Source organism: Onthophagus taurus, chromosome 3, assembly GCF_036711975.1.
Source record: "Onthophagus taurus isolate NC chromosome 3, IU_Otau_3.0, whole genome shotgun sequence".
Taxonomy (NCBI): Eukaryota; Metazoa; Arthropoda; class Insecta; order Coleoptera; family Scarabaeidae; genus Onthophagus; species Onthophagus taurus.
Genome location: NC_091968.1, coordinates 10,167,249 through 10,189,021, shown reverse-complemented (window position 1 = coordinate 10,189,021; position 21,773 = coordinate 10,167,249). Strand labels below are relative to the sequence as shown.

Genomic DNA, 21,773 nt, shown 5'->3' with positions numbered 1-21,773 from the left:
TTGTTTTTTATTGTATTTAATTTTGTATTTTTAAAACTTCTTTCCTATTTATAGCAATTGAGATGTTATTTTAGTTTCTTATGATAACGAACGCGCATCAATTCAAACGATCGTTTAACACTCTTACGCTTATATGAGCAGCGTTATCGTTTCTTTTCAAAGACCAGCAGTAGTCAGCCATCATTCTTTCATCCCATCTACCTTGATAGTGTCGCTCTTTTTCTTTCAAATCCTGATGGAATGTTTCCGGAAAGTAATCCAAATGGGAAAATAGGAAATGTAGCTTCAAACTCATTAAACAGCCTAATTTTTTAAAGTTTAATAACATTGTCGATACAATGTTTTTATATTGTTGATCCCGATGGTTGCCCAAGAAATTTTGTACAACTTATTTGTAACTTAACCAAGCATTTTTTTCGTTATCTGTCATTGTTCTTATAAAATCGTCATCTTTCATTAAGTTTCTTATATCAGCCCCCACGAAGATACCTTAACTTTAGCATGACTTAAATTTGGAAATGCAGACTTAAGATATTTAAAACAGTTTCCATCAGTATTGAAGGCTTTTACGAATTGTTTCATCAAGCCTAATTTGATGTGGAGTGGAGTTAAAAAATACGCTTTGTGTCAACAAGACTCTTGTAAACAACATTGTTGGAACCAACTTTCCAATCAAATCTTTCACGCCACTTTTTTTTAATCCAATGTTGTTCTCGGGCGCGACTGTCCCAAATGCAGAGAAAGCAAGGATTTTTTGTATTTCCTGATTGTAAACCAACCAAAATATTGATCATTTTAAAGTCACCACATATAAACTAGTTATGGATGTTGTAGTTGATTTTTTCGAGTACAAATTGAAGGTCTTCGTATGATTCTTTTCGCCTGGTGGAATGACCAATAGGGATTGCTGCGTATTTATTGCTGTTATGGAGCAACACTGCTTTAAGGCTTTCTTTAGAGGAATCTATAAAGAGCCGCCAGTGATCGAACTTATACACACCTACTTGATATGTATTGATAAGTCCTTCTATATCATTACAATAAACTAAGGAATTTTCACTAGAAAAATATTTCAGAAATTCCTCATCTCTTTTTCTGTACGCTGTGATTTTTATTCCGGGTAACAACATGTTCCTCTCTTTAAGTCTGGAAGTCAATATTTCAGCTGAATCTTTAGAAAGACTAAGATCGCGAATAAGATCATCTAATGAATCTTGATCAAAAAGTTTATGGTCTTTGGCACTAACAGAATCCTCATAATCACTGTCCTTTTCACGTTCAACAGAACTCATTTCTTCCAAACGACATTCATTTTTATTAGGTGGTACTTTGTCTAATATCGCTATTTTTCCTTTCTTGGCTGGTGTTACGTTTTGTACGTTAGAATATAATATGTTTCCCAGGTACAGAAGTAACAGTCTTCATTGTGATCCTTAGGCTCATACCACATGGTTGGTGTAATTCTAAAAAATTTTTTTTAATCCATTCATTAATGGTTCTGCGGTAAAATCCAATATGGTTGTGATTTTCATCTTATAAAACGCTATAGAGCTTAAATAAAAAATAATATGTAAACTGTCTCTTTTAGAATGAATAAATCTCGTAAACAATCGTTTTATTTTTGTAAATACTGCTATAGTTTTCCTATTAAAACTATAACTTTGCTAACAAACCAAATAAATTCATAAAAATTAACTGGATTTTGAATGTCCTGTTTCTCAACTGAATACCATCTGGTTAAAAGATAAATGTATGGTTAAATATTTCAATTTTAAAGTTTCATTTTTAGATATTTAATCATATTTTCGCATATTTATTTTACTTGTGCGTTAGCATCGCTAACTTGATGTAACTCAACATCAGTTTATCGAGGACAGAACAAACCGACGTACTTATTAATTTCAACAGATGATATCTCGAAGAAGAAAAAAGATATTTAAATAATTAAAAAAGAGTTTTAAAGGGAAAGGGTAATAATTTCGAAATTTCTAAAAAAAATTTTTTTTTAAATTCCGTCATGGTGAACTATAACCACAAATACGACCAGAAACCGTATTTTTAACATATCTTGGCTAAGATATTTTGAAAACCTTACGTGATGAAGCATTTTTGAGGTTAAATTTGGATTTAGAACGTGAAAAACCTTCGGGATAGTATAGTCTACTTGTTGGTTTAGAAAACATTTAAATTTTTGTCGGCCTGTGTTATTAACTAAAATTGTCAATTAAACATTATAATATTATTATAATGATTATATGTCAGTAAATAAATTATGTTGATTTTGAAAGAAGTTTCAATTTGAAGAAAGAATTAGGACTTAGAAGCTTTTCTGAAGGGAACCTTTCCAAAATTTCTTTTTCAAGCTGATAGCTACCAGATAGCGTTAATTTGACTCCTTTTTTTTTTAAATAATGTGCAATCAATGCAATTAATGAATTTCTTTGTTCCTCTTGAAAGCAAGAAAATTTATTATACTACTCCACTAACATATTTCCTTTTGGAGATCCAGTATAGCTGAAAGTAAGATGTTGACTCCATATTTTCGTCTAGAGATAAATACAGCTTTAGTTTTTGTTTCTTTATTTTTTAAAATACCTACACGATGTACATACAGGCTTTACTTCATTATCAATAGTAATTTCTTTAAGACCTTCAATGGAACCTTCAGCTTTTAAAAAATTATAAAATAAGTGCTCTGATCCGAAACATTTAAATGGATCTCTAGAATTTGACACTATACTACAAAATTCCGTGAACAAAGACTGGTTATATTGAAAGTTACATTTCGCAAAAGCCGTAAATGTATTTAATAACGGCTCAAGTAAGTGTTGATTAACATGATCTTGAATTTGGAGCACATTTTTTCTTGAAAAACTGTCATTGTTATGAAGACAAAGCAAAAATTTTGAAGCAGAGTTGGTTATCTGTTGCTGAAAAGTATCAAATCTAAATTCTTCTTTCTGTATGTTTTCATTGGTGGTGGCACTAAATTTTTTTTTCAGGTTGAACACATGGCAAAGTTGCTGCGATATTAAAGTATTTAGTTTGATCTATTGATATTTCGTTAAAACTATCATTTGATATTAAGAAGTTATAGAAGATGCATTCGTAAAATAATGAACCCGAATGACATGTCTTTTAAAAAAAGCTAAATTTTGATGACTACATCATTCCAGACATCTGAATGTGGAATTTGAGTTTGAAATAGTTATTTAGAGATTTGTTAATTTGAAAACGTTGTTTTGTACCTTATTTCAATTTCAAAAACAGTATTATGTTAACAAAAACACAGTTGATAACAAAACGAAAAGCATTAAATAAATATTTTTGTCTTACCTGTAGATACTATATATTTTTGGAAAAATACACACTTCTTCACTCAACTGATCACTATTAAAGATCCGACAATGCGACGAGTTAACGTGATCTATGGTTATAATATTTTATAGATAGCGCAGTGGTCTGACGATAAAGAAATCGCTGACTTAATTCGCGGAATACGGCGGCGTAGGTTTGTGATTGATGAATTTTATTCATTGATATAAAGAACAATATTCTTAGCAGTTAAAATCATTGCATTGATGAAACTTCTTCTTTAATACAATGAAGTATTTACATTATATCAACAACTCAATGATTCAAGGTTATTATAAAATAACTTACCTCTAGAAATACATCCTCGTCATCTTCATCGTTATCTTGGTCAACGATTTTGAGATTTTGGTAGAACAGTTTAGCTTCGGGTCCGCAGAAGCGACATAAAAACATTATGTTATCGAATTTCTTTTTTGGAATCCGAATTGGGCCCTCATAAAGTAGTTCTGGTTCCTCTGCTTCTCGGTTTCTGTTCTGTCCAACACTCGTCTTCTTCTTCTTCTTGTCCAGTTTAATGTGAGATTCTCAGCTCCCAGAATAAGATTCCCGTAACTGTACTGTCCGTGGATGTTGTTTTTCAAAGAGAATCTCAATAATGGGTCTGGTCTGAAAAGAAACTTTTTTTTTTGTAGGACGTGGTCAAAAAGTATTTACTCCAATGTTTAAAGAGGCTCCTATCGCATTCGATTACTGTAAATGGGGAAGGTTTTGAGCGTGATGTTCGTACATGTTCATTCCACTGTGAAGGCTGCTCAATTCCAACTTTTGTATTGATAAGGCCCATATTTTTGTCACACTCCATGTAACTATGTCCCCTAATTGGAAACGTAACTTGAACTGTATCGAAACGATCTAGGTCATGAACAAGGTGATGAAGAGATCTGAATAGCGTATAATTTTTATTTTGCCCGGCACAACTGTCGCAAAATATATCAAGGTGTCTTACTTCAGGTGGCAAAATGTTTTTGCAAAAGTCGTAAAGCATAGAGACCACATCATCTGCTCCCTTTTTTGCAATGGTCTGAAAAAGTAAGATTCTGCGGTAGAAAGAACATGGATATTGAACATATAAAATGGCAACTGACGTTTATGTATTTCATTGCGAGGTTGATTTGGGTGATCATGCTTTGGTGCCGGAGGACCGTGCTCATACTACGCTAGATATATCATACAAATTCTTAATTCCTAGAAATTTATCCCACTGTAGTGAACCAATATATAATTTTAAAAAGGTATCATTTGATCAAATCACTTTGTACTTAAATGAGGTGCCCTGGCGGGATCGTCTGAGCGATGGAACCGTTGATTAGGCTGCCACTTATTTTTACGAAGTGCTATCTGACGCTTTTAAACTTTTCGTACCGCGCAAACGAGTCTTCGTACTCGGTTTTCCGTACTGGTTCTCAAAAGATACTATACAAGTAATTCGTGAAAAACGTAAGATGCACAAGAAGTGGAAGCGGTATAGAAATCGCCTCGACTATTTAACTTTTTCCCTTTTGAGGGGTCGCTCAAAGTTCCTTGTCGATCGTGATTATCGCAATTTTATTGTCAGTGCGGAGAGCAGTATACGGCATGATCCCAAAAGGTTTTGGTCATTTGTTAGAGGTAAGCGCGCGACAAGTGACTTGCCTGCAGAGGTTGCGTTTGACGGTGTCTCTGCTACCGATGGTGCACATATCTGCGACCTTTTTTCTCGTTACTTCGGCTCAATATTTAATGCTTCGTGGACCTCGAGCACCAGCAATGGCTCCCGTTGTGGTAGCCCACGTTTTTGCGACCTGTCTCTACAATTTGAGCAGGTTGAGATCTTGAAAGCTCTTAGAGCCGTTAACCCTTCCGGAGGGCCAGGTGGTGACGGTATACCTCCTATTATAATAAAAAATTGTTGTGAATCTCTTAGTGAACCGTTATCAATCCTGTTCAATAGATCTCTGAAAGACTGTGTCTTTCCGCTAGCCTGGAAGCGGACCTCTGTGGTGCCTATTTTTAAATCTGGCTGTAGAAGCTTGGTCGAAAACTACAGACCAATTTCTTTGTTGCCCATTCTTGACAAGGTCCTTGAGAGCTTAATTTACAAGCCTATTTTTTACACTGTAAAAAATGTTTTGGACCCTCGACAACACGGTTTTTGTGCTGGTCGTTCGGTAGAGACCAATCTTCTCGAATATACCAATTACATTTTGCATTCTTTCGATGATAACTGCCAGGTGGACTCTGTTTATACTGATTTTAGTAAAGCTTTTGATAAAGTTGATCATCGGCTCTTACTACAAAAAATTGAACATGTTGGTTTACCCTACAGCATTCAACAGTGGCTTGCTTCCTACTTGGCTGATAGAACGCAGTCGGTTACAGTTAGAGGTTTTTCCTCGCAGACGGTGTCAGTCTCATCCGGCGCACCTCAGGGAAGCATTCTTGGACCTCTGCTTTTTAATATTTATATTAATGACATATTTAAGTGTTTTAAACACGCTAACTGTTTAATGTATGCAGATGATCTAAAGATCTTCTGCCGCGTGTCAAATCCTAGAGATTGTTCTGCTCTTCAGCGTGATCTATACGAAGTTGCTCAATATTGTTGCACAAACTTCATCACCATGAATTATAGTAAATGCTTTACAATTACTTTTACAAAAAAGCCTGTTCCCATACGCTTTGACTACATCATTGGAGGGAAGTTGTTGAACAGGGTTACTTCTATAAGAGATTTGGGCGTGACGTTTGATAGTAAGCTATTATTCAGTGAGCACGTCGATTCGGTGGTTAGCAAGGCTTTTCGTATGCTTGGTTTCGTCATGAGATCGGTTGCTGATTTTACCGACACTAATTCATTAATGACTCTCTATTATACGTATGTATTTAACATTTTGAATTATTGCACTGTTGTATGGAATCCACAATATAATATATTTGTGGAACGACTAGAGCGTGTCCAAAAGAGATTCGTTCGTTTTTTATGCTGGAAATCTCATACTACCTATGCTGACTACAACTCGGCGTGCCAATCTTTCCACTTCTTACGACTCGGCCAACAGCGACTTGCTAATGATATAATACTTGAATATAAAATAATTCATAATATTTATAAATCATCCTCGCTTACATCACTGATTAACTTCCACGTCCCGCCCAGATCGCTTCGTTTTGATTTTCTGTTCTTTACTACAACTCCGCGCACTAACTCCTATCAGCATTCGCCATTTCTGCGCTCTGCTCGCTCTGTTGGGAACATGCCGTATATAGATTAATTTATATAGATTGATTTATACTTACAATTAGTTCTTGTCCTTTCACGTGCTGATTGTTAGATACCTTTTTTTTTCTGTTATTTTTGTTAAATTACTTATGCAATTTGAGATACTGATTTAAGTTTTTTTGTGTCCTTTTTTTCTTTCTTATTGTATTTTTTTAGTGGCACAGCTTGAATTGGGTTTGTCCTGTGCTGTGTCCCGTGAGCGTAAATAAATAAATAAATAAAAAAAATAATATACGTCATTTGTTGCAATATTAGGCACCGGCAGATTCTTCATAAAATCCATGCAGATGGATTCATAAGAGGCAGATTTTCTTGCTTTTTTTTGCTAATCTTTTCCTCTTATAAAACATTTTAGCTTTTCTCAAATGTAACTCGTTAAGTACGGTTAAATTCCGTATATCCTTTTCTTTTGCGATGCACTCTTCTGGTGTACAATTTTCTTTTTCTTTTTGAAGGCATGACACCTTATCCTGGAATTCGTCGCAGTTCGAACAGGTGTCTGTTCTTGGATACCCAAATGAAATATTATATTGGGTATTAAAAATATTTCTGTAACATTCGTATGACACGGGATTTTCTGGATTTATATCAGTGCCCATATTGTGCAATTTTTTAATCGAAAGATCATCAGGTAAATATAAACGTTTCGAATCATGCAAGCTATAGTGTGATTTCCTACCTTTTAGAGACTGAATATGGGAATGAATTCTTTCTATTGTTTGGTCTGACAGTTTGTGTTTTCTATTTTTGTGTTTACCCCTGTTGTCGATTGGAGGATTTTCTGTTGTAATGAGTGAATGTTGGATAGTCCTTATGATCTGAGAAGTTATCCCAAAACTTGAAAGAAATGCCTTCCTGCATATAGGAACCTCAATCGCACCTGTTTCACGTACCAATCTAACTTTGTAACAAAATGCATGATTGTACAAGTTACTGCCTGCTTCGTTTTTTCGTGATCTTCTACGTTTTATCTGATAAATTGAAATTAAGCCAGCTAAATAAGCACTTTGATTCTTTTTCGATCCCAGCAAATCAATAGTATATTAAAAAACAAGTTTCGTAAGACACGCTTGAAATGCACGAATTCAAGTTGAAAAACGAGTGGCGAAGCCACGAGTTTTTTAATGAATGAGTGCTAAATAATTCGCGTTTTTATACTTTTTTTTTAACAAAAATAAAGTAAATTTTGGCAATGTAGGGGAATAGGTATGTAGCAGTTGGTAACACCGGAACACTTGAAAATAGAAACTTTGAATTGACAATTAGAAACTGTCAAAACACCAAATATATTCACCTGAAAAAAAATTTTTGATGTACACCTCCCAAAATAAGAGAAATTGCTCAGAGTCAATGTCCTCATCATTGTGGACTTTGTATTCGATGCTAAGAACGTGTTTAAACATCCATAGACAAAAATTGTCACATTGACAACTAGAAAAATTAATGACCCAATGTCACCAACGTGAACTGGTTCCATAAAATGTTACTAAAATCTCATTACAGCATCGGATGCTGTAAGGGGTCTCATTACAGCACCCGTTTGAGTACTTTTACAGCTTCCATTACCGTAGCGAATTACAAAAAATCTTTTAACAAAACATTTTAAACGCTTGCAGGAGCAACTGTCACCACACTCATGGCTAGCAACACGTAACCTCTTATTAGCAGAACGTAATCTTCCTGTAACTTTCCTTTTTTTTGTATTTCGTCCAAAACTTACAGACGTCTCATTTTCGTCTTCACTCGACATTATTAACACTGTATTAAACACGATCAGTAAGTCAATAAGAAAATAAAAACTTCAAGCACAAACACGAATTATTTATATTACAACGAAATAACTTGTCACACTGACGCAATCTGATGCAAACGTCACATTTATGCAAGCCTGCTTAATGAGTCCGGTGTACTTAGAATATTCTTTCGGTGCACACTCAAATTTCAAAGCCGATTTCTATGGACGGATTAATATTTCATTATATGGACTTGATACAAAGCTAGAGTCATGTCGTCGCTAACAGATGGCAGTATGTTCTTCCCCTGTACCCTTCAATTACAAAAAACTTCTTTGAGCCAATGAAAACTCTTTATTCCTATAATGATTATATTTCATTGTGCTAATGAATAATAATGATAAACAGGGTTTTTAGTCTATGAACAAATCTTCATTGTGTCAACGAAAAACTTCATTGAGACAATGAAAATCAGTCAACAACCACTGTTCATTGATATTATGAACAAGTGTCAGAATTAATGGAAGAAACTATCGGTTTTATAGGGTTATTTTCTTTGTGTAATTTAACGAGTGAATAAAGTTTAGGGATCAGAGGATTCATATTAATTAAAGTATTAGGGTTACCTAGATATTTCTTAAAAAAAAGAAAAAAAAAATATGTATAATCCTTTGATTATATATAATATAGATTGAGCCAACGAGAGAGATAGCTTGCGCAAGGTGATCGAACCGAGATAGACATAGAAGCGTACTGCCATATAATGGGTGTACTGATAGAAGTGAGATAGATATAGAAGCGTACTGACGTATAATATATCTATCTTTGTTACACTTTCACATTATCGCTTTCCATCTGCGTCTATTCACCTTGAGCAACATATTTGTTACTAGATATATTCAGTTAGCTCAATCCATATTATATATAATCAAAGGTATAATCTGTTTTTTATTTAAATCAATTGTCAAAGTGTCGTCAAGTTGGTATTGAAAGTAAAAGCGCATGTCGTGACTTTTACTTTAATTGTGTGCCATCACTGTCTATCAAATTTGTTAAGATTGATTAAAAAACAATTTTCATATAATTTTTTTGCTGCTAAATCTACCATAAAAATGTTAAGAAAGGGTGGAACGGGATGTCAACTGTCTAAACGCGAAAAAAACTCTATAATTAGGTATTGTGAAGAAGTACAGACGGAGACACCAAATACGAATTTAAAATATATATGTGATAAAGCTTCACGTATTTTTGATGTATGTGTATTGCACTTGAGTTTTAAAATTAAATTTATATTCAACATAATTGTATTAGGTTCACAGCACGACGGTTTTTAAAATTATTCAAACCTACAAAAAATATCAAACTGTAAAAAAAACAAAAACACAAGGGCGTTGTAAAATGAACTACAAAACGGATAATAATTTATATTTTATTAAAGAAGAGTTAGGAAGACAAATACAAAAATTGCATGAAAAGAGACAGTATTTTAATCTTAATGATTTACTTAATTTTGCAAGAAATGAATGTGATTTTACTAATGGTAGATCAAAATTACATAAAATTATAAAATCTATGGGATATAGATATAAAAAGATTAGCAATAGAAAAGTGTTAATTGAACAACCACATATAGTTTCAAAAAGAATTACATTTTTAAAGACATACTTGCAATACCTAGAATCCGGAGAGTATACTTTTGTTTTTCTTGACGAAACTTGGATTTACGAAAATGGCACCCAAGTTTATCAATGGGTAAATGAAAATGAAAGATTCGGTATTCCGCAAAGAGCAGAAGGCGAAGGAAAAAGATTTACAATCTTGCACGCAGGCACTTCGTCAGGGTTTTTGCCAAATTGCGATCTCTTGCTCAATTATTTTTATGGAATGGGTGAAAAATCAATTACTTCCAGCATTAAATAATTTGGGTGCGAAGTGTGCGGTAGTAATGGATAATGCTCCATATCACTCAAAATAAATCGAGAAAGCTCCAAGTTTCTGCACAAAAAAAAATGATATGAAAAAATGGTTAACTGAACATAATATACAGTTTGAACCAACCTTAAATAAAAAATCGTTATGGGAAATAATCCGTTATTACAAGCCTCAAATTGAAAAATCCTTTGAAATTGACAAATTAATAAGAGACCATGGCCATACTGTTCTTCGCCTTCCTCCATACAATTGCCAATATAATCCCATTGAACTATGTTGGGCGTTCTTAAAAACTTATTACAATAAACATGTTCAGTCCAGCTCGGAGAAAAAGATCTGTCGTGTCAAGGAGACTTGGCAAAAAACTCTTGGTCATTACACTCCGAAAATGTGGGCAAATAGTGTTCGCCACTGTGAAGAACTAATTAAAAAAGATTGGACAACATTAATGGGAAATACATTAATAACTGATTTACCTCCTGTCATCATCCAACTAGCGGAAGACTCAAATTCTTCCAGTAATTCTGATTTTTAAACAATATTCAAATTTTAATTATAGCACTTAATTATGTTATCTTAATATATTGCTCACGAGTTTTAATTTCAAAACGTTGATATTAGCCAAGTGACGAGAGATTAGTGGCTTCGTCTTTAAAGTGACAATCAGTGACAACTTCCTTTAGAATATACACAACCTTACTTATTATTTAGTGGAAAATATTATAAAGCGTGGTCATAGAACATGGTATCTAGGGTGATACAGACCGTTTTTTTATAAAAATTTGGCAATGACAATTGATTTAAATAAAAAACAGATTATAATTTTATAAACATCAGTTGACAGTACTATACGTCAACAGATGCGTTTCTTTTTATATGCATTTCAAATGGTCTGTTGCTGAACCAATATTTATTTTCCTTTGTTGGAAATCGAAATATTGGTAATAAAAACAGCGTTTTTCAATTCAAGACTGAATGTTTCGTTACTCCTTTTCTTTTTATAGCCATTATCATTTCCTTGTTAAAATTATTGGTAATGATTACATGGCAATATTTGGTGTTTGTTTTTTAAATATATGATCGTAGTTAGTAATAAAAAAAAATAAATGACTGTATTTGTTGATTGAAAAAAAAATTAATAGGTTATGGGCCCAGATTCCAGTCGTTAAATTAATAATAATAAATTTCCGTAACCTTAAAAATAAAAAAAAGATTAAAACATGATGCAATCGACTAGCAAGACGACCCAAATAGAACAATTAAATGGAGAAAACTATTACAATTGGAAGTTCCGGATGGAAATAATTCTAGAAGAACAAGGGGTTCTACAAATGGTCAAAACAGTAATTTATCAGTCTAAGTTGAATGAAACAGAAAAGAAAAACGACTGCAAAGCGAAGTCGCTAATAGTGCAAAGTGTAGCGGATAGCCAGTTGGAACACTTGCGAGAAAAGGAAACAGCATATGAAATGTGGAAGGCATTGGAAGAATGTTTTCAAAAGAAAGGTTTTCCAGGGCAAATGTTTCTCAAGAAGAAAATGTTGGCAATGAAACTGAAAGAGGGCGAATGCCTAAATAAATTTATAAATCAATTTGAAGAAGTGTTAAGACAATTAAAATCAAGTGGAGCCGTATTGAAACATGAAGATATAATTTGTAATTTATTGATGGCGTTACCCACATCGTTTGCAACAATTGCTACGGTTATTGAAAATTTATCATCCGAAGAATTAAAATATGATTTTGTGAAATCGAAACTATTATTGGAATATGAAAAACAAAAAATAATAAATAATAAAAATAATTTTGAGAACAGTACAGGAAATAACCAGATAGCATTTATCGCGGATAAATCATGTTACAAATGTGGGAAGCGGGGACATTTTAAAAAGGATTGTTGGTATAATAAAGAAAGGAGCAGTTCCGCGATACGAGGTTCAAACACAGGATACTTCAGGAATCAACGAGGCAGATATATTCGTGGGCAAGCACCTGGAAGGTACTCAAGAGGAAGAGGTTATGGTAATCAAGCGAGAAGTAATTATGTCAATAATGAAGAAAACATTAATAACAAAATGGAAGCTGATAATAAAGTTCCTGATAAAAATGTATGCTTTATGGGGGAATTGGATACAAATAAACAAGCAAGTGGGACGGATTTAAAATTCGTTATAGATTCAGGTTGTACTGATCATTTAGTTAATGATAAGCAGGTATTTAAAAATCTATTAATGTTAAAAAATCCAATTAGAATAGCAGTGGCGAAAAATAATAGTAGTTTAGATGCGGTAGGGATAGGAAATATATCAGCATATAGTGTTATAAATAATGAAAGAATTTTGTGTAACATTAAGAATGTTTTATATGTTCCTAATTTAAGACAAAATCTATTATCGGTTAAAAAGTTAGAATCTGGGGGTATAAAAATAATTTTTGAAAATGCTGAGGCAAAGTTATATAAAAATAACAGATTGATAGGCATAGGTGAACGGAAAAAATTATATGAAATAAATTTTGAAATCATAGAGGGTGAATGTTATAACATTCAAAATGATAATAACGAGTTTATAAAATGGCACCGTAGATTTGCGCACTTAAACTATTTAGGTTTAAGTAAATTAATAAAAGGAAATTATGTCAATGGGATAAATGACAAAATACCAATAGAAGAAATAAATTTTTGTGAACCTTGTATTGCGGGCAAAATGTCTAGACTACCATTTAGAACACGAGCTAAAAGTAAACGATTGTTAGAGATCATACATACGGATGTTTGTGGTCCTATAACACCAACATCTAGTGATGGTCACAGATATTTTGTAACATTTATTGACGACTATTCACATTTTACAATAATTTATATGATAAAACATAAAGGAGAAGTATTTGATAAATTTAAAGAATATTTTCAATTGACTAGGTCAATGTTTGGAATGAGAATATTTAAACTTCGGTGTGATAATGGAGGGGAATATATTTCTAAAGATTTTAAATTGTTTTGCAAAAATGAAGGGATAATATTGGATTATACAATACCATATACACCAGAACATAATGGAGGTGCAGAAAGAATGAACAGAACATTGGCTGAAAGAGCTAGAACAATAATGTACGAATCTAAAGTACCGAAACAGTTATGGAATGAAGCATTGTTATATGTAACTTACATTCTAAACAGATGTCCAACAGAATCATTAAAAGATAAAGTTACCCCTGCAGAGATATGGTATGGTAACAAACCGGATGTAAGCAACATTAGAGTATTCGGGACTCTAGCGCTAAGTCATATTCCCAAAGGAAAAAGAGATAAGTTTGATTCTAAGGTAGAAAAATGTATAATTGTAGGATTTGCACAAAATGGATATAGATTATGGAACATAAAAGAAAATAAATTAGAAATAGCGAGAGATATCAAAGTTGATGAAAATTGTTTTCCTTATAATAAAGATATTGTAAGAATAAACATAAATGAACATATAAACGGAGGAAACGAGGAGCCGTTAGCAAACGAGTTAAATGAAAGTACTGAAATGAAAAAGGAAAATGTATCAGTTGAAGATGAAATAATAAATGATAGTGGAGAAGAAAGTGATATAAGAAAGAGTAAAAGAGTAAAAAGATTACCAGCATGGCAAAAAGATTATGAGTTATATGTGGCATATGATGCAATGAATTATGTAGAGGAAGTTCCAAAGGAGTATGAAGACATAAAAAAATGTGAAGACAAGTATTATTGGTTAAAAGCTATGGAAAGAGAAATTGATTCAATAGAAAAGAAAGGTACATGGAAAGAAATAGAAAAACATAAAAATGCGGAAATTTTGAGAGCTAAATGGGTATATACTAAAAAACCAATGGAGGCAAATATAGAAGAACAATATAAAGCTAGACTTGTAGTCAAAGGTTGTGGACAAAGAAAATCATTTGATTATGAAGAAATTTATTCACCTGTAGCAAGGATGTCCTCAATAAGAACAATACTAACAATTGGAAATCAATATGGATTTGTATTTAGACAGTTTGATATAAAAACAGCGTTTTTAAATGGAGAATTAACAGAAAAAATTTATGTATATCCACCAGAAGAAGTAACATGTAAAAGAGGAAATGTTCTAAAGTTAAATAAATCTCTATATGGTCTCAAACAAGCTGCTAAGTGTTGGAATAAGAGAATTAATGATTTTTTAATAAAAATTGGATTTATTAGATCAATTAATGAATATTGTTTATATACTAAAGGCAATGCTGCAGATATTATATTTTTAATTTTATATGTTGATGACATAATTTTGGCTGGAAATAAAATAGATAATGTTGAAAAGTGTATAAAAGAACTGACGAATGAATTTGAATTAAAAGATAAAGGCAATTTGAAATACTTCTTAGGATTAGAGATAGATTATGATATAAAGAAGGGAATATTGAAAATTAGTCAAAGAAATTATTTGTTAAAAATTTTAAAACGTTTTAATTTTGAACACTGCAATTCATGTACAACACCTATAGATCCCAAATTGAAACTAGAAGTTAAAGAAAATGAACATTCAAAACAACCTGTCAGAGAATTAATAGGATGTTTGATGTATTTGATGTTAGGATCAAGACCTGATATAAGTTTTGCTTTGAATTATTTTACAAGATTTCAGGATAAAAATCAAAATGATGTTTGGAAACATATGAAGAGACTGATGCGATATTTGAAAGGAACAGTAGATTTTAAATTAACATACAAAAGAAATGTTGAGGAACTACCATTTAAATGTTATGTGGATTCAGATTGGGCAAGTGATGAGTATGACAGAAAATCAGTTACAGGATATTTGATACAAATATTTGGAAACACTATACTGTGGGTAACAAGGAAACAAAATAGCATAGCAATGTCAACTGCTGAATCAGAATTAATTGCTTTATGCTCAGCAGTACAGGAATGCTTGTGGTTTAGAAAATTATTAAAAGAACTAAATATAAATTATGATTATATCAAGATATTCGAAGATAATCAAGCATGCATTTCAATTATAAAAAATCCTGAAAACAATAAACGCGTGAAGCATATTGACCTGAAATATAATTTTATTCGTAACCATTTAGATAAAGGTGATGTAGTTGTTGAACATGTGAGTTCAAAAAATCAATTAGCTGATATATTGACAAAAGGGACAAATAAGTATGATTTTGAGTTAAATCGTAACAGATTAGGTTTATATTTATGTTAAATATTAATAGTATGATATTATGATAGTTTATTAAGTTAAGAGAGTGGAGTAATCATTAAGGAGGGGTGTTAAAATTATTGGTAATGATTACATGGCAATATTTGGTGTTTGTTTTTTAAATATATGATCGTAGTTAGTAATAAAAAAAAATAAATGACTGTATTTGTTGATTGAAAAAATAAATAATTCGTCGAAAGCTTTTGTAGAGAGAGTTAATTATTACAAGATAAAAGAACCTTTAAATTACCAACAATTAATATTCCTGTTGTGGGAGGGAATATATATGGCAACCACCACAATTATAAATTAAATCATAAATGAATTCATCAAAATAGAAATCATAGTAATAAGTTCTTTTTTAACAAAAATTGTAAATCCATAGAGATACAAAAAGTGTTGTTTATTATTATTATTACAAAAAGAAAAAGTCAAGTCACGTTGTAACGCAAATTGGTTTTACTCTCTTTTTAAATTGTCCCACAGGGGGCTTCTTACTGAATATGCAATTCACATATTATTTTATACTTAGTTTGGGTTCTTTTGTACAAAAAATGATCTTAACCTTCCGGCGGGCGCGCTCGTGTACAAAGTACACACAATTGTGTTTAAGGGGTAGAATGACGTAATTTCCGGAGAAATAAACCTTTCTTTAGCAGGTATTCCTTTAGAGTTAATTTGTCTTTTGAAGGCTACGGTTGAAAATTTTTTGAGTGGCTTAGAAATTACAAAAAAAAATAAATTACTGAGATTAAGTGAGTTTGTGTACAAAATACACGTATGCGCCTGTTCGTGTTATTGTTAATTAATTAAGGTAGGTTAATATTTTGAAATCTTTATTTTTAAAACACGAAATTAACGCTGAAAACTTAGGATTTATTTAGTTAATTTTTACCTGAATGATCTCTTTATTTTTATTCAGAATGTCAGGAAATGATAATTTGAGACATGGCTTGTTAGATTTTTTGGAAGAGGAACCTAAGGAAAGTATCGACGATAGCGATATATCCGATGAAGAAGAAGAAATTGTGCAAAGTGAACATGATAGTGACTCAGAGCAGAGCGCCAATGAAACAGAGGAAGCACACACAAGTAGTGGTGACCTTTTTCTAGGAAGAGGAAAACCGAAAATAATAAAAAAGACAAGTTCGGCGAGCAAGTCTGAGGTAAACCAACAAGATGACGAATCATTGATATAAAAATCCTAATAAGCGACCTTCGAAAATTAGGGGTAAAAATATCGTAAAAGTTCTACCTGAACTTACAACAAAAACACGGAACATTACCGACGAAATAAGTGCATTTCAAGCAATTATTACTCCAAACATAATCAACGATATTGTCCGATATACAAATAAATACATCGAATCCAAACGTAATACGATTTCATATTCGAGGGAACGAGACTGCCAAAATACAACAATTTGCGAAATATTAGCTTTATTTGGAACTCTTTTCTTGATTGGTACGAAGAAAGGATCTCATGTAAACGTGATGGATCTGTGGAATAGTGATGGCACCGGCATTCAAATTCTCCGAGCAGTAATGGGTTCCAAACGATTTTTATTTCTGTTGAGAAGTCTTCGTTTTGATGATAAATCAACAAGGAATGAAAGGAAGAAAACGGATAAGTTGGCTCCAATCAGATCAATCCTTGATTCCTTTGTCAATAATTATAAAAACAGTTATAACGTTAGCGAATATGTAACCATTGACGAAATGTTGCACTCGTTTAGAGGTAGATGTAGTTTTGTGCAATACATACCAAGCAAACCTGCTAAATACGGTATAAAAATTTTTGCCATGTGCGATGCCAAATCTTTTTATAAGCAACTTTGAAGTTTATTGTGGGCAACAACCAAATGGAATTTATAAAGTTTCCAATTCACCCATCGACATTGTGAAACGGTTAATAACACCAATTGAAAATTCTAGTAGAAATCTAACGACGGACAATTGGTATAGTAGCTTAACCTTAACTAAATATCTTCTAGAAAAAAAAATTACATTTATCGGAACATTACGTAAAAACAAACGTGAAATTCCGCCGGAGTTTTTGCCAAATAAAAATCGTCAACCTCAATCATCTTTATTTGGCTTTCTACAAGATACTGCATTAGTCTCTTATGTCCCAAGAAAAAACAAAGCCGTTATATTATTATCAACGATGCACGACTTACCGGAAGTTGACGAAGAATCTCATAAACCCGAAATAATTTTAAGTTATAATCAAACAAAAGGAACAGTAGATACGGTTGATAAGATGTGCGCTGCCTACTCTATTTCGAGGGTCACTAGACGATGGCCATTAGCCCTGTTTTTTACGCTGCTAAATATAGCGGGAATAAACTCGCAAATATTGTATTTTACAAAACATTCTACGGGAAATCAGTGTCGTCGAAGAATTTTCTTAAGTAATTTAGCAATTGTTTTAATGAAAGAGCAACTAATTATGAGAGCTCAAATAATTTCGCTGCCAAAGGATATTCGAGCGTTTTTGCAAATATCCTACATGGGCGCTGAGTGCGGGACGTCGGAAACACAACCAACTCAATCTAAAAAACGAGGGAGGTGTAAATTGTGTACGGGTGTCCCAATTTCGATGTCCGCATAGGCTATCTCCGAAACTAAAAGAGATAGAAAAAAAGTAGCTTACATGTCATGATCTCGTTTTTCGAGAAAATGCTAATGCCGAAAACTTCGAACAGCTATCGTCTTTTGTTTTCGCCCTATCGGCAAAAACTGAAAATTTTGCAAAAACGACAATCGCAAATATCTCACTTATTATCATAGATGGAGTATTATAAATAAAACATTATATGGGCAACTTTTTACGAAGAATTCAGTGGCGTAGGTAGAATTTTTTTCCCATCATTTATTTTCGAGATTTTAGCCGTAACTTTATTTTTTTAAATGGAAACCATAGTTGGCTATGACTTAAAATAATTTGTTATTTTCTTCTGATAACAAATATATATAGTTTGTGGGGTATATTTCTTATGGTTATTGAATAATTAACAAAAATTCATTTTGTTCTGTCTAAAACTAATGTATGTATTTAAAAGTTAATGTTGCTATGGTGATAACCATACATACTATGATGGAACATAATGTATCAAATAATTGCCAAAGTTTGTATTTAAAAATTCGATAACAACTCTGGCATTATGTGCTGGTACGATGCACCAGCATGTTAAGTGTCAAAGTATAACAAAACTGAATAAAACTTTACAATGAATTTCGAAAATTATGAAAAATGTAACATGATGGAATGCTATATGTTATCAGATAAGAATGCGACGTTAGCCGCGGAATTTTATTTCACAAGATATCCAGAAAGAAGACAACCGCACGTAAGAACCTTCAGCCGGTTCGCAGAAAATTTAATGGATATTTGGTCCTTCCCCAAACCACATACAAAAACATACCAAAATGACCTGCAAGAGAAATTGCAACAAGACGTCTCACCCAAAAGCCGCTGCTCCCGAATATGAAAGAAAAATAAGTATAAACCATACAAAGCGGGGCTAACTCATTATTTACGTGCCGGAGATGTCAATCTAAGATTAAAATTTTGTAGATGATATTTAGAAAAATTAAATAATCTGCTGTTTGTTCAAAATGTCATCTGGACCGATGAAGTCTCTGAGTGTTCAAAGAAGATTGGGGTTCAATGTATGGTGTGCCCTTTTAGATAATAGAGTTTTGGCATATAGTATCTACCATAAAAACTTAAACTCAGGGAAATACCTCAATATATTAAGGCAGCACATTGAGCCTTTTTAGAGGTATTAATGTCTATCATATAACCTCTAAAAACATAGACAGTTATCTACCAGGCGTGGCAAATAGTGTGACGTAGAGTGCGAGCAACCAACCCGTAGTCGACTACAAAAATACAATGGATGTAGCAGTCCTGTTAGATTCTACTGTCCTTACTACAAACTTTGGCAATAATTGGAAACAATGCTTTCCCTCATGGTATGGTTATCACCATAACAACATTAAGTTTTAAATACATACAATAGTTTTAGAAAGAACAAAAAAAATTGATACATTATATTCCATCATAGTATGTATGGTTATCACCATAGCAACGTTAACTTTTAAATACATACATTAGATTTAGATGGAACAAAATGAATTTTTGTTAATTATTCAATAACTATAAGAAATATACCCCACAAACTATATATATTTGTTATCAGAAGAAAATAACAAATTATTTTAAGTCATAGCCAACTATGGTTTCCATTTAAAAAAATAAAGTTACGTCTAAAATCTCGAACATAAAAGATGGAAAAAAAATTCTACCTACGCCACTGAATTCTTCTTAAAAAGTTACCCATATAATGTTTTATTTATAATACTCCATCTTTGATAATAAGAGAGATATTCGCGATTGTCGTTTTCACAAAATTTTCAGTTTTTGCCGATAGGGCGAAAACAAAAGACGATAGCTGTTCGGAGTTTTCGGCATTAGCATTTTCTCGAAAAACGAGATCATGACATGTAAGCAACTTTTTTTCTATCTCTTTTAGTTTCGGAGATAGCCTATGCGGACATCGAAATTGGGACACCCTGTACAAATACAAATACTACACAAAAATGTTGTAAATGTAAGCAATTCATATGTAAAAAACACTCAAAAACTATGATAACTTGCTCGACTTGTGAAATGCATTCAGACTCTGACTCATAATTGATTTATTAGTTGTTATTATGTTATTATGTTATTGTAAACACATAAAATATAACAATAAAGTGTCGTGTATTCTCTGTATTGTTTTTTTTTTGTGAATTAACATGTAAATTTCCCCCAAAAGAAGAAATTTTGCTATGTGTACATTGTACACTACGCGCCTGCTTGTGTAATAAAAATAGGCGCGCCTGCCGAAAGGTTAAACTTTGAAAGTTAGAAGTATAAAGGATGCGAGTTTTTATTGAAAGTTCTTGTTGTTAATATGAAAAGTAAAATGATATCCGGTGGATTCGCGATAAGTGTGAGTACTCTCGAGACGTTGGTCTCGCGTCCTCTCACTAACTGTTCCTTGGCCTTGACCCGCATCGCGGAGCGTGAATTCACTACGCCACCGTTCCGAGGTCAAGGCGAGTTCGTCCTCTAACTACTTTACTTTATAGTAGTGCCACGGAGGACTGGTTTTCAGGTTTTATTTCTCCCCCAAAAAATTAAATGCATTTCTATAAAATGATTGTTAAAAGTGTTTTTTTATTGAGGATGCGAGTTCTCTCTTTTGCCTTGTAGCGTTAATTGGCCGCAGCATTCCGGCTGTCGTACAAAAACGGGAATTGCCCGAGCTTGCGTTTGCCTAATCGCTGATTAATCTCGGATTCCTGCCGGGTTCTTTTACGGAGCCGGCCGACGCGCTTCCTGGTCGCCAGGAATTTTCTCGATTGGGACTTTCACTTTGCAACCGCGCTTAGTGCGAGGAGTTTAACAACTGTTATGCAACCGGCTGAGATACTCCTTATGGCTTGGATGCCATTACCTTTTTATAATTTACTTTTAAATCGTTTAAATAAAAATTTTAGGTTAAAAAAGTAAATAATATCACCGGCGCCTCCACCATATTTATTTTTATTTAATTTTTTTGAGGTTAACGTCAAAAATTTTAGTACCAACCTAAAAATTTCGACTTAATAACCAACTTCACACTAATGATTTAAGAAATTATTTTGATGTAATTAATTTAAGTATTTTTTTTAGCTTTAGCTCTTTGCGATTGGTCTTCATTGCAAAAAACGAGACGAAGTATCGCAAGAACGTATTGTTCGCCGAGATTTACGTCACAACAGTACGATCACGTGAATAAGGTGGCATCTAAAGAGGTAGCTGAAATGTTAAAGAACATCGAAATTCAAGATCTTTCGAAAGGTTTGGCTTTAAAACCTATTGTGTTGATGGCGTGCGCAAACATGTTTACGGAATATATGTGTTCAACCAGTTTTGGTTATAAAGACGACGAATTCAATAAAGTCGTTAGGATATTCGATGAGATTTTTTGGGAAATAAATCAAGGATATTTGGTGGATTTCGTTCCGTGGTTATTACCTTTTTATACTGGGCATATGAATAAATTGTCGAATTGGGCGGCGGAAATAAGGAAATTTATTCTAAAGAGGATTGTTGATGATCATAAGTAAGTTAAAAATGACGTTTAATTTTTCTTGAAACGTCAAAAATGACATTGCCGGTAATGTCGCAATTTTTTTCGTTTGGAGGGAAATTAATTTTTT

At 32.8% G+C, this 21,773-nt stretch overlaps 1 protein-coding gene across 1 annotated transcript in view; it reads left to right on the top strand.

The window, feature by feature from the left end:
- LOC111422306 (cytochrome P450 307a1-like) overlaps positions 1–21,773 on the top strand; it is a 49,665-nt gene that overhangs the window by 26,684 nt on the left and 1,208 nt on the right. Inside the window, exon 2 of the mRNA XM_071195195.1 lies at positions 21,244–21,676. Coding sequence (XP_071051296.1) covers positions 21,244–21,676 — 433 coding nt within the window. The remainder of the gene's footprint in view (positions 1–21,243; positions 21,677–21,773) is intronic.